We start from the raw sequence: 14818 nt of genomic DNA, 5'->3' as shown, positions 1-14818 counted from the left end.
ACGAGAGAGAGAGAGAAGTCAGAGGAGAAGCATTAGGGAGAGGAGGTACCATGCAAGCCAAGAAGACTGTGCACTTTCTACTTTTTTAAGACTGATTTATTTATTTTTTTATTTTTTTATTTATTAGCTTACTTTATTTTAGAGACAGAGAGAAAGAAAGCAACAGTGCTTTCTATTAGGGCAGAGGGAGAGGGAGAATCCCAAACAGAGTCCCCACTGAGCACAGAGCCAGCCATGGGGCTTAATCCCAGGACCCTGAGCTCACTACTTGCGCCGAAATCAAGTCAGACGTTCCACTGACTGAGCCGCCCAGGCGCCCCTGGAACATGCAGTTTCTAAAAGCGGTGGTCAGCAGCGTCAAGGTCCAGAGAATCCAGAGTATATAATTGGAAGAGCAGCAGTAGCCTTGAGGTGAACAAGTTGTTGAGATGGAAGCAGAAGCCAAATTACAAAGAACACATGGAAAGGCAGTGAAGAGAATGAGAACAAAAGATGTTCTAGGAAAGCTTAACAAAGCGAAGGAAAGAGGTGAGGCATCATGAGAAGGGTGTTTGTTAAATTTCATTTTGCTTTGTTTCATTAGAATAAAAGAAAGACTAAATCTGAGAGCAGGGCCTGTGCCTGTCCTGCTCACTGCTGTATCCTTGGGGCCCAACACAAAGCCTGACACAGAACAGGCAGGAAATAAAGATTCTATGCTGAATGGACAGGGGCGTGGAAGGCCAGAGCTCGAGGGGTAAAACAAAGGCCACGGAGGGGGTGGCCCCGCATCAAAGGCAGCCCTGAAAGGACACCAGTCAGTTGGGTTCAGACACAGAAACAAAGGAAGGGGGAGAAAGGAGAAGTGCGTTGAGGCAGTGGGGAGAGACGCTGGCGGAGCTCATGCTGCATGGCCTCAGTGTGTTCAGTGAAGCTCAAGGAAGCATCATTGCTCATAACAAGATGGAAGAGTCACTGATGGGATCTTGGGAGGGAATGTGAAATGGCTACTGTCAGAAATTGGGTGGCCAGTCAACAAGGAATGAGGAAAAGGATGGTGGGATCATAATAAATAGATCAGAACCGAATCCGGGATTACGGATTCCACCCAGGGCACTGACCCATCATGTAAGAGATGGCCCATGTCCCAGCGATCGCTTACCTGTGGTGGGCTTAGCCCACTGCAAGTCAACCTTAGCAAGATCCTCCAGCTCCTGCTCTGCCTGAATGAGTGACACGGAGAAGATACGGACAGACTGATAGGCTGCGGTGTTAGCCAGCTCCCTGGTGGCATTGAATATCTAGAAAAGAAACAGCAATGTCATTTCTTACCCCCACCTAGTGGGTGGTCAACTATCCTACTACCTCTTAATAAACACTGCTAACCCTCTGACCTCCTACTGAGCCTTCATATACCAAGATCAATCAAATAAATAACCAAAACCAGAGATGGGCTGGTCTGAGTCACCTTGATCCACCTTGATGAACAAAGACCATGATGAACCACATCCCCGAAGAAAGCAGGAATGCAGTGAAATGTGAGATCTCCAAGAGCAAGTCTGAATCAGATGAGGTCTAGGCTGAAGGTCAACTACCAATTAGACCACTGTGATATCTTAAAACTAAAATAAAAAAACTAAAATACTTCTCTTCAGAAAAAGTATCTGATGACATAAACTTAGCATTAACTTATTTTCAAAATGGAGCCCAAAAGGCCAGGGGGAGGTAGATTTGTGTAATCCACAGCACATGAGAGAGGTGTCTTCCAAAGGAACACACCTGAGAAACACAACTGTAGAAGGATTGAAACATACCAAAAAGTCTCAAATGCTTATATTCTCATCTCATCCTGGCACATCACCCAAGAAAAGCACGGGACGGGACGCATGGCAGTTCGAAAGGTGGTGTTCGCTGTGACTGCTGAGAGCACGCCCAAGGAACCAGACAAAGAAAAGCATCCATCCAAAGACACCACTTTTTCCCAAATCCCTTCCCAAAACCTCCCCAGTTGCCAAGAGCATGACAGCAATGGCTTGGACCTTTTCTGGATGAGGATGAGCTCTACTGAGTGGTTTCTTTGTTAGTCATTCCTCTATGAGCTTACTCAAAAGTGCTATTTCCTCCCATCCTGACTTTGCAGCTAGGTTTTTCTTTAAGAATGTATTGTAAATATATTGTTTTGTTTTGTTATTTGTGTGTGTGTGTTTTTCCTCATCTTCTCTCTACTCCCCTAGCCTCGTCTGGTTTTCCCAAAACAAAGGGCTAACAGAAGCATCAGGAAGCCCAGTTATCATTGGCCTCAGGGAACAAGAAGAGCTCCAGCTGACAGGACTGCCACAGCAAGAGGCGCAGGAGGCTGGGATTCTTTCCATTGGCCTCTAGCCACAGAGTGTGCAGCTGGCTCCATCTCCCTCCCACCCACCACGGGGAATACAGCTGGCCCTCCAGCCCACGGTGGAGAGAAACCCTGGAGCAGCCAGGGTGGCCCCCACAGGGCATTTCATTGAAAGAGGCTGCCCCTTGCACCGCCTTTTGACTTGCCACGGAGCCTGCTGCGGCCAATAAGCCGGGCCAGCTGCAAATGAAATGTCTGGGGTGGGGGGTCCCCCAGGGAGCCACAGCTTGAGACGCCCCCTGGGTGACAGCAGCTCTAGCCGGTCAGGGTTACAGGCCTTCCTGCTAGCAGGACAGAGATTATATACGGTCTCCGGAAAGTTCCATAGGAAATCCAGACCTGTTTGTTCAGAATCCTGCCTGGCAAGCCTACTGTAAAACAAACAGCAAAAGAGTAAAAACAGGCTACAGAGCTCCACAGTCTATTCTGGCAGGAATATTATTTTTCAGCAGCAAGTACCTGTAAAATGTCACCTCCCTGGAAATCAGCTCTGCTCTGAGCGCTAAGGATCCTACGTTGCTGCCATGGAAACGGGGGATGAAACCGCCTTCCTTTCTCTCCACCCACACGGGCTTCCGCAGCGACTGGGAACTCGAGTGCCTCCATGAGATGCCAGTGTGGGCAGGCGGTGTGGACCAACCGGCGACGGGTCGCGGAGACCCGCTGCTAGCCCCGTGGAGCAGGGCAAGGCCAACACGGTCCTAGGTTACCAGCACATGGAACCGGATCCCAACCCCGGGCTGGGAAAAAGTTCCTTTTTCAAACTCACATTTGCGTACTGTTTCAAGCCCAAACTCGAAAGCCATAGCAAGTGTTAAAAAGGGTGGTGCTGGGGTGGGGGGCGATTCTTGCTCTACCTGATGACAATTCCTTCTGAAATTGGTGTCCTTTCCCAGTGTCACCAAGCCCTCTCGATTGGAAGCGCTTCCTCGGGGATATTGGCAGTGAATTTAGGAATAAAGAGATTTCAGGAAGATTTTCATTTAAATGACACTTGGTTTCCCCGGCTGATCAAAGGGGAAGCCTTACTCCATCTGCTGAGATCAAATTTCATCTCATCAAACACCTCAGTGTAATTATTTTTCTACCAAGTATTTAAATGAGGATGTAAATGAATACCAAGGTATTTGAAGTCATTAAGGCTGCTGCGGCTGAGAGGGAGACCCACTGCCTCTCCAGGGACCCCCAGTTCACCATCAAAGCAGCTGCTCGCCGGTGTTCATTTTGTAACCTTTATGCCACATTCTTGAATTAATGAAGAAACGTCAAGAATCTATTTTCCTCGGAGAATCTTGGCATGGGGTCTGCATGAGGGAGCAAGGCATGTGTGTGAGAGTATGTGTGTGTGCGCCGGGGACACGCGGGGAGCTCTACTTAAAAGAATCTGGATTCTGTACGTTGCGGTCCCTTCTACTACAGTATAACTGAGCAGTTTTAAAGTAGAGGGAACAACTATAAACAAGCCAGCCATCATAACTCCCGTGAATCTTTTATTGTAATATGGTACCAGCCCTTTGCTTCTGGATTTTGACTTCTCTACGTGTAAAGGAGGAATGTCAGGATTGCCACGATATTGAAAACTGGGTTTCCTAACACTGGCCATCTTCTTCTGAGCCTAGCTAGAAATATCCAAGTCTTAAGACCTACCCTGACTTAGGAGGCAACAGATGAACGTTTAGACTTTTCTCCATTTATACACATCTCACTCAGCGTTATAAATAACACTCAATCTTAAAATTCCACTTTACCCTAACAACAAGATGGGCATACAATCTGCCATTTCCTTCATTTGAATGTGAAGAGTGGTAGGTTATAGTAGAAATCTTACCTCCTCAGAAAAGTCATGTGGAGGGGGGCAAAGAGAAGAGAAAGACACCATGTGTGTGTACGTGTGTGTGCGTGCACATGCATGTACATGTGTGTACGTGTGTGTGTGTGTGTGTCTTTTGTGCTGGGAGTCTTTAGAGGAAAAGGAGCAAAAGGGATAAAAGAGGAGTCATATAAAGCATCTTTTTGATCAAAAAACAAAGTTCTACACAGTGCTAAGAGACTGGATACCATCTTGGCTTTGGATACCGTCAGCACCTAAAATGCTGTCTTACAAACTAAGTGCATGATTTAAAACAAAAAAATAAAAAATGAACACTTGGCTGTGTCAGAAGGAATCTTTTTTTCTATCTCCCTGTATCTCAGAGCTTGTAGCCTTAGTCTAATGCACTAGATGCGTAAGAGTAAATTCTAGGCAGAGAGAATGTGTTCACTCTTAACAATATCAAAATCTGATTTAGCTTGACAGAAAATGGGATGCGATCCCCTGGCATAGACTGCTATTGAGAACCTGACTGTATAGATACAAATACATCTGGTCCATGCCTTTCTGTGCAAACAGGAAACTACAATTAAAGCATTAAGGAAAGTACTGTTTTCCTTAGTGAGTTAACAGCAATCCCACTTCTATACAAAACCATGCTTTCTCTCAAGATACAAAACTTCAATTTTGCTTCCATTCACTAGCACTAAAAGGGAACACAAAGTTCACCTTAATAAACATTTAATTCAAAGTTGTCCATATATTTAAGCAGGGCAGGAAACAACAGTAAATAACACATCAGTTATGAAGCCATAAACACAAGAATTTAGATTCTGAATTACAAAACTAATTAAAAAATGAAGTAGATATGTCCAGAGTAGGATCTTTTTAGTAGTATTATTTAGTAATTGGTTAACAAAAGAAAAAGAAAAAAAGCAATCGGGTAGAAGCAATACAAGCAAAACAAGAAATCATAAAGTAAGTGAAAGGACTCAATTTCATAATCTGAAGATAAATGAATTGAGATCATAGTGTCATAGAGATTTTTAAATCTCAAACATATTTATTTCTCAAAAATTGAGAAGTAAATAATATGAGAAAGTCAGGGAAATAAAAATCAACTTGAGAAGAAATTAAGTTTTAGAGGAAGAGCTGGAGAGATAATAATCTTTTCAAGTTCTTAGCCTATTAAAGGAAACAAATCAAAGTATGCAGAACATATCTGCGCCAACCCATAATGTAAATTAAATAATTTATTCCTAAGATTCTTGTTTCTATAACGTGAGTCCTTATTGTAAACTGAGCCTTTGATAAATATTTAAGAGATTAGTTAAGTCAATATCAGTTTCTTGTTTTTATAGCTTTTAAAAATTATAGTTATTTCATGCTCATTATAGAAAAATCAGAACATACAGATAATCAAAGAAAATCAATCCCGATTTCAAATGTGCCAAAGAACTTAAATCTCTAAAGTTCTGATATTGCACAAAAAAATCTTTACTCCTCTTTCAGCAATATTTTAAGCTGACAGAGTTTCAATATGTCTATGAACTTGCTAATCCACTGTCCAACCCTGATTCCAATTTAAATGAAACAACAATGGTCTCCCTTACTTTTATTTTAAATCAGATAGCTCCCACCAAACAAGTGAAACAATGACATTTCTGAGGCCCAAAGCACTCATCCCACCCTATCCAGAAATCCACTCTCTTTATTCTAAACAGTTTTTGTGTTTGAGAAAGTAGAGCTGATCTTAAAAAGAAAGCTGAGGCTGAAGACATATAGCACCAAGGCTTTTTTTCTACCACTGCTGCCTTGCTAGAATACCAAACTAAGAGGTGTGCTTCCCTCAGTAACTTTTTGAGTGTCCTTTTTTATACAGCTTTACTGAAGAGACCTCACTCATAGTCTATTAGAGGAGCCCCATTCTCTAATAGCAACACAGATAGGAACTCTTCAAAGTGACTTTCATTGCTGACCACCATATTGGCAAGTCAGCATTCCACTGTCCTATCCCACTCAATTCTCCATGTCCTCCCTTGGAAGCCTACCCAGTGCTCTTCCACCCAACATTCTAGCAGGGTACATAGAGCCTAGGGAAGTCCCTACATAGTTATAATAAAGGAGAAAATATGTGAGGTCTCAAAATTTAAGAACTGTTCACCTTCAAAGACCATGACTGAGACAGAGAAAGAAGAATTGATGCCAAAAAAAAAAAGAAGAATTGATGCCAACTAAAGAAATCCTAAGCTATGAAAAAGGTGAGCAAAAAAAAGAGTTATCAGTAGCCTATTATTTCTTTCTGTGAAAGAAAAAATCATATATAAACATATTCATTTGACATATGAATATATATCAATTTCATATATGATGCCTAATTAAAGTATCAAGATGTCTACCGCTTACCTTGAGATAGTTCACACACACACACACACACACACACACACACAAATAGATAAACCAAATATGGCAAAATATTAACACCTGTCAATCTAAGTGATGAGTATATAGGTGCGTATAAATATCTTTTGTGTGTGCTTGAAACTTTTTATAATAAAAAGCTTTTTTAATGGTGGTATCTTATATTTGAACAGCAGTTTTCAATTTATAAAGGCTTTTTAGAAACAAACACAATAATCTGTAAATTAGGTCAGATATAATCACAAATGTAGTATAGTCATGAAAACTAATTCTAAGACATTTAACAAAATTCATCATACCTTCATGATAAAAAAAAAACAGTTTTTATAGAGGGAAAACTCCTCAATATGATAAAAGGCACTTATGGGAAAACCCACAAGTAACATCACACTCAGTGGTGAAAGAGTGAAAGCTTTCCTCCTAAAACCAGGACAAGATATGGATGTCTGTTTTCATCACTAGTATTCAATATTGTATTAGAAGTATTAGCCAGAGCTATTAGATAAGAAAAAAGAAATAAAAGGCATTCAAATAGGTAAATCTATCTCTATCCACAGATGATATGCTCTTATATTAGAAAACCCAAAAAATCCACAAGAAAGCTACCAGAATAAACTAATTCAGCAGTTTCGGGGTACAAGATCAACATGCAAAAGTCACTTGTCTCTATACACCAGCAATGAGCAGTGCTAAGAGGAAACTAAGAAAGAAATTTCATTTACAATTGTATTAAAAAGAATTAAGTACTTAGGAATAAATCTAGCAAAGGAGGTAAGAGATGTGTACACTGAAAACTGTAAAACATTGCTGAAAAAAAGTAAAGATCTAAATTAATGGGAAAACATCCCTTCATATCAGGAAGGCTTAACACCATTAAAATGTCAACATCACCCAAAGCAATCTACAGATTCAACATAATAACTAACAAAGTTCCAACAGCCTTTTTTCCCAGAAATGGAAAAGTATATCCTCACATTCATATGGAATTGCAAGCAATTCCCTAAATAGCAACCTATTTTATAAATTGCAACCCTAAATAGCCAAACCTATTTTATAAATTATATAAATATAAAACCTATTTTATAAATTGCAACCCTAAATAGCCAAAACAATCTTGAAAAAGAAGAATAAATTTGGAAGACTCATACTTCCCAACTTTGAAACCTACTACAAAGCTACAGTAATTAAAAGAGTAAGGGGTAGCCCAGGTGGCTCAGTGGTTTAGCGCTGCCTTCAGCCCAAGGCCTGGGCCTGGAGACCCGGGATCAAGTCCCACATCGGCTCCCTGCATGGAACCTGCTTCTCCCTCTGCCTGTGTCTCTGCCTCTCTCTCTCTCTCTCTCAATCTGTCTCATGAATAAAATCTTAAAAAAAAAAAAAAAAAAGAGTATGGTACTGGCATAAGCAGAGACATATAGACCAAAAGAATAAAATAGGAAGCCAGAAATAAACTCGCACATATATGGTCAATTGGAGTTCCAAGAGTTCAATGGGGGCAAGGACAGTCTTCAACAAGTTCTTCTGGGAGAACTGGATATCTATTTGCAAGAGAATGAAGTTAGACCTTCACCTCATACCATATATAAAAATCGACTCAAAAAAATGAATCAAAGACCTAGAACTATAGAATTCTTAGAAGACAACATTGTGACACTGGATTTGGCAACAATTTCATGAATATGACACCCAAACCACAGACAACAGAAAAAAAATAAACTAGACTTCACCGAACTTTTGTGTATCAAAGGACATACTCGAGAAAGTGAAAAAAATGACAGCCTACAGAATGGGAAAATATTTGCAAGTCAAAGATCTGAAAAATGTTTAATATCTAGAATATGTACATAATTCTACAATTCAACAACAACCCAATTGAAAAAAGGGGTGAAGAACTTAGACATTTCTCCAAAGATATATAAATGACCAATAAGTACATGAAGTAACACTCAATATCATTAAACATTAGGGAAATGCAAATCAAAACCACAATGAAATACCACTTCATATCTACTAGCATGACTATAATAAAAATATTTTTTTAATTTAAGAAAAAGCCAGAAAGTAACATGTGCTAAAGAAATCAAAACCTTTGCAGAAAGCTGGTAGGAACGTAAAATAGTACAGGCACTGTGGAAAAATGGTTTGGTGGTTCCTCAAAAGTTAAATATAAAACTAACAGATGATCCAGCAATTTAGCTCATAGGTATATACCCAAAAACATTGAAAGCAGGGACTGGAAGAGATATCTCTAGAGCAATGCAGCATCATTCACAATAGCCAAAAAACAGAAACCTCCCAAGCGTCCATCAACAGAAGAATGGATAAACAAAATGTGGCATACACAATGGAATACAATTCAGTCATAAAAAGGGACAAAATTTCAATATATGCTACAACATGGATAGACCTTGAAAACATTATGCTTAGTAAAATAAGTCAGACAAAGAAGGACAAGGATTGCATGATTCCATTTACAATAGCATCTAAAAGAATTGAATATTTAGGAATGAATAAATCCAGCCAAGGAGGTACACCAAAAACCGAGGTACTAAGAAGAGGCAAATTCATAGAGAGAAAGCAGAAAAGAAGTTACCAGGGGGCTGGGAGAAGGGGAAAAGGAGGACTTATTGTTTAAGGGGTACAGAGTTTATGTTGGGGATGAAGAAACAATTCTGCATACAGATAGTGGTGATAGGTACACATAGGACTGTGAATATATTTAATCCCACTGAGTTGTATACTTAGCAATGGTTAAAATGATAAATATGATGCTATATTCATTTTAACCACAATTGTTTTTTAAAAGCACATTTTGAAAACAAAGCCTCAGAAATACAAAGTGATTTGCTCCAAGTCACACAACTGGTAAAAGGCAAAGCCAACATTCACTCTCAATTTGTTAAATCTCCATGACAACAAAAGACATGTATTATATTAGACGCATAGCTTAACACAAAATCTAATTGTTTTGATTTCTGAGGCTCTCTCCAGAAGCTCATCTTCTAAAACCTATCAAAAAGAAGAATAATCTACTTTATCTTTCAATTTGATGTGAAATCCGCCTGACCATCAGATACTTCATCTTCTGCCTTTAGCTCAGAAAGGAGAGAAAACAGTGCCCTGCACCCTTACACTGAACTAGGTGTGATTAAGAAAGCCGGCTCTGGAGTCACATTGCCTGTTCATATCTGGCACCACTATTAACTGTGTGACCTAAGTAGATAAATTAACCTCCGTTAGATGAGGACCAGTGTCCTCATCTGTGAGATGAACAACCGTACTTACCTCATTAAGTTAAATTAATTATTACATGCCACAAACTTAGAAAAGACCTTAGTCCATGGTTTAAAAAAAAAAAAATTCTTGCCCCCTTCTTCCTCCTTCTTTTTCTTCTTCTTCATCATCAACATTATTTATTAACACTGAGATTCTGTAAATTACCTGTGAAACCGTCATCTGCATGTTACTCTGCCCACTGCAAAGCCAGACATCTCCAAATAAGACATCATGAACTCTCAGGGTGAAGTTCATTTTCCCAAATGTCTGCTGTGCCATCACCTCATAAGGTCCACCAGGCTTCATAGGATCCAGTACCACCATCCAGCTGTTAGAGTGTGCTGAAATCATTGAAAGGCTCCAAGGAATTAATCAATCAATTAAAATGAAATTAAAGTCCAGTCCTGCCATGCATCACACTCATTTGTGGTTAAACGCAGCCATTGTGATGGACTGAACTCAAAGATACGAAGATTGGCCAAATTTCACACAAGCAAATAAGAAATAACAAAAGCAACAGCATTTCTATGCTTAATCTGTGCTAGTCCCTCCTTCCTTGTAACTGAAGCATTTATAAGAAAAATAAATCAGCCAGCTGTAATCCTAAATGAGAATAGACAAAAACTGAGATTAAAATTCAGGGAGTTTAATTTAAAAAAAAAACCACAAAGTAGAAATTCCTATTAAACTAACCAACTGTCAATATTAATAGAATCATAACCCAATAGATTTACACAGGGCCCCAAACAAATTTGAAATTATCTAATCAAAGGTGAACACAGGTTAGAGAAAATCATTTATAATCTGGAACTTCCCCTTACGTGATGGTATCATCCTTGTCATCAATCACCCACCCACACCCCATGTTGCTTCCAAGGATTAATGCTACCAGTGGGTCTGAGTTCTCCAGACTCACAGGTGAGTGCAGAGAGTGACATATAAAGAAGCAGTAGGAGCATACAAATTAATCTCTCTGTGAAGAAGACATTTAGACGTGCCCAATTAATTATTTTCACAGAGTTATTTACCAGACTCAAGGTTTTCGGACTCAATTAGGGAGATGAAGAGCTATCCAAGACCCTATTTCAGAAATTCATAGCATATTCCTTAGGAACCACCCCCCTACCACCTTCCTACCTCTCACCCACTCATACCACCACCACTGCCAACATCATACTCAGAAACTTAGGGAAAATATCTTCAAAATGGCAAAATTATGCCACAGAGAACCAAACAACATGAACAAAGTTGAAGACGTGAGAGTGAGAAAAATAAAATAGAGAAATGATCGTTGTAAAATAAATATTCTTGGCATAATGCCAAAGAATACAAAATAATCTCTAATTTGCATCCATCAGATCAATGTTAATTCTTTTCTATTTATTTTTAAGTTTTGTATATTTTTATTGGAGTTTAATTTGCCAACATATAGCATAACACCCAATGTTCATCCCATCAAGTGCCCCCCTCAGTGCCTGTCACCCAGTCACCCCAACCCCCCGCCCACCTCCCCTTCCACTACCCTTTGTTCATATCAACGTTAATTCAAAGGGAAAGAATGGTAAGAACTGGAAATGGAGCACCCTGAAGTTTTTACAGCAACCTGTAAAAAAAAAATGATAATTATAAAAATACTATCCAAGTGCCTACTATGTAGGCACTTAGCAAGAATCTAAGTTCTCTCCAATCAGCAGAAGCCAAGCAGAAGCCTGAGAGGTCCAGATGCACAACAGGAGACTAGTAAAAGCTCCAACCATACAGGATTGCTCAGAGCCTTGGGGGAAATGTCCAAAAGCCTCGAGGCGTCCGCGCAAGCGTGCGTGCTTGCTCCTCTCAAAAGTACAACTGACTGAGGTTGCTACTCACATCCATCCCTTGGAGGTCAACTAAAGCCAGGACCAAACGCTCACTATTGTTTTTATATCACCAATAGCCAGACATCAACATATTAAATGTATAATTCACCTAAAGCAGAAAAATCACTGTTTTGGAAACAGTGGGCAGCGAGTACAGATTGTGTCGCACAGGTGCGATGTGCTCCATATGGCTCGTGCTTCTGAGCAGACAGACGCTCCAATCTGCCCAACTACAGTCTTGCCAAGGTCTTTCCAGGCTTCTTGCACTGACATAGCTTACTGGAGCTCGGTCCTTCTGCCACCAACATTACTCATTTATTGACAAGGTGGTCAAAGAACCTCGGGCAGGACTTTTTTTAGCTCTCTACTACCATACACTCTACTCCTAGCCACTGCCGTTCATTAGATACTCATGCATGGCCTCAACCCACGAAATCCAGCAAAGAAAATGGTCTTTGCCAGGGTTTCTGGAAGCTTGTGCTGCCCCCCAACCAAAAGACAAACGACGGGAAGGAGGGACCTTTGGGCAAGAGATGGCAACACGGTCTTACCACAACAGGTGGGTGAGCTCTCTCCAGCACCTAAAGGGTCTAAGAGAAGCCAGGATCCAGACCTGAGCCTGATTCCCAAGAACTGCCTCCTGAGAACGATCAACTCCCTCAAAGACTTTGGAGAACTCTTCTGCCCTACTCTTCAAGTTCACTTAGTTTCAAGCAGTTTTCCCCTCCCCTCAGTAAAAGGAAACTAAACTGTGGCACAATAATGAGGGTTAAGTGGAGTTATTGCCTGGGAACATGGGGGAAACCAGATCCACCGCAGAGAGCTAACTAGTGGTCAAACTAACTCAGAAACAGCTCATTTAAAACAAGGAGGATTCCCTCCCATGTTAAGTATATGTAAAGGAGAGCAACCCCCTGTGAAGGCTGCTTCTCCAACTAATGGCAAGGGTAGGCTGACAAAGGCAAAAGTCACCATGTTTCCCAAGGAGAACTCATTGGTTTTTGACTGTCAGTTCAGGGCTGGCTGGGCAAAGTGGAGCTTGACACAGGATGATGAAATCCACTTATGGTTTTTAGAAACTGTGTTGACCCACCAAGTCCACTGGGTTGAATCCAAATAATGAAACTGAGTCATTGACTATGAAGAGTTGGAAGCTCACCATCCATCCAGCTGGCTTTCTGCTGGTCCTGATGGGCCTTCTGAGCAACAGCTTCTTCTGGGCCCTCATCACCTGCTCTCTTATAACCTCTCTTCCAATCCAGGCCGAGGTTTCTGTAAATTCTCATTTTTGTTTCATTCAAATCTCTGCTTCCTCACATTCTTTCTTCTCCCACCAGGGAAGATTCATGTTCTTCCTTCATTATATAGTTTCTTAGAGTGCTTACCGTGTACTAGGCACTCCCATCAGTAAATGACAGAGAGTAAACCCCAGCCCTAAGTTACACCAACAGGAAAGCCATGCAAACTGATTAGGGTTTTGTCTTTCCATGTCCAAGGGTGAGTGTACCTGGTGGCCTATTTCTTCCTGTCCCTCTTCTCTTCATACTCCGGCCAAGGGCACAAGTGAAGAATTCTCTCCATTTTCTCTCCACCTCCCTGACCAACCCCCAGCTCAAAATCAGGGGAACAAATCATCAAAGGGAAAAAACATTAAAAGAATTTGTCTGAAGACGTGATTAGTCATAAAGTGCTTTCGTGTTTTTTTCTTTTGGCTGTTCATATCAGATGTTAATTATTTTTCAGGTTATTGTGCCAAATCTCAGATGCCAAGAAGAGGAAAAGGAAAATTATCCATGACCTATCCCTTCCCAAAAGAAAAAGCCTAGAGCTGGAAGAAGCAGCCCTGTTCACTTCTTCCCCCACAAAAATCCTGGCACTTCACCAGCTGCGAATCAGTTCAATGATGTGCAGAAGTGACTTGGAAGTCTCAGTGCCCAAACTGGCCCATTACAACCTGCATTTATTCTGTATAAAGTGCATCTCCACCACCATTAAACATGAATGTAAAAAGAAAAAAAAAAAAGCTTGCAAATTTTTTCTATCGAGAAAACTGTTTATGCAAGTTAGAGCATCCCATGGCAGACACACCCCCAGGTGACACCCAATAAGTCACAGCCTCGTATAATCCCCTCCCCTCAAATGCATGCAGAACCTGTGACTTGCTTCCAACCAACAGAAAATGGCATAAGGGAGGAGATGTCATTCTTGTGATTAGGTTACATTATACGGAAAAGATAAAGGGGTTTTGCAGAGGGAATTACAGTTCCTAACCAGGTGACTTTAAGTTAATTAATAAAAAAAGGAGATTTCCTTGGGTGGGCCTGACCTAATAACATGAGCCCTTTAAAATAAAGAAGGTCTAGAGATCAGAGATTTGAAACAGCAGAGATGCTTCCATGAATGCTATAGGCATAAGGAAATGAATCTGCTGCAACTTAACAGGAGCTTGAAGAGGCTCATTCCCTAACCAACCTTCCAGATGAGAACATGGCCCAGCCAACACTTAATTTCAGTCTTGGGAGACCCTGATCAGAGAACCCAGCTGAGTGATGGCCCAGGCTTCAGATCTCTAGAAACTGTGTCACGATAAAAGTGTGTTGTTTTAAGTACCTAAGTTTTTGGTATTTTATTGTGTAGCACAGTGCATGCTGACACTGCAACAAGGAGGTTTTGTGGTTTTTTTTTTTTTTTTTTTTGCTTCTCTAAGGGGTTTAAGCTTTTTGTAATTTTCTAAGCTAGAGAAAATATCTCTACTCACCTCAATCATGATGAAAAATCGAGACACACTCTCATATTATCACCACCACCCCCTCAAGCATCCCTCAGGTACCTCAGAGTGAGAGGATACACCCTATCCTCCTCCATTTTATTCCTTGTGTCTGAAAGAATCATCATGCATCATTTGTTAATATGGTTGGGGTTTTTTGTTGTTTTTGTTTTTGTTTTTGTTTTTGTTTGTTAATATGGTTTGAATAGGCCCAGTACCCGGCCCATATTCCCAATCATCCCTCAAGTTTTAATTTTCCCAAAGCTTAATTGCCAGTTGTCCTGGACAAAAACCTTCCTGCTGTTAATTCCATT

General features: G+C 40.6%; 1 protein-coding gene across 5 annotated transcripts in view; it reads right to left on the bottom strand.

Moving 5' to 3' along the window:
• The window catches only part of SIAE (sialic acid acetylesterase), a 73855-nt gene that overhangs the window by 15545 nt on the left and 43492 nt on the right, over positions 1-14818 (bottom strand). For 4 of the 5 annotated variants that reach the window (XM_025998997.2, XM_072729476.1, XM_025998996.2 and 1 more), the window contains 2 exons: positions 10047-10222; positions 1142-1280 (listed from right to left, as the gene is read on the bottom strand). In XM_025998997.2, coding sequence (XP_025854782.1) covers positions 1142-1280; positions 10047-10222 — 315 coding nt within the window. Of the gene's footprint in view, positions 1-1141; positions 1281-2833; positions 3073-10046; positions 10223-14818 lie in introns of those variants that run through there. The other variant, XM_072729478.1, reaches the window with a different exon arrangement.

The sequence above is a fragment of the Vulpes vulpes genome, chromosome 12, assembly GCF_048418805.1.
Source record: "Vulpes vulpes isolate BD-2025 chromosome 12, VulVul3, whole genome shotgun sequence".
In the NCBI taxonomy this organism is placed as follows: Eukaryota; Metazoa; Chordata; class Mammalia; order Carnivora; family Canidae; genus Vulpes; species Vulpes vulpes.
This window is presented reverse-complemented; position numbering and strand designations above follow the sequence as displayed.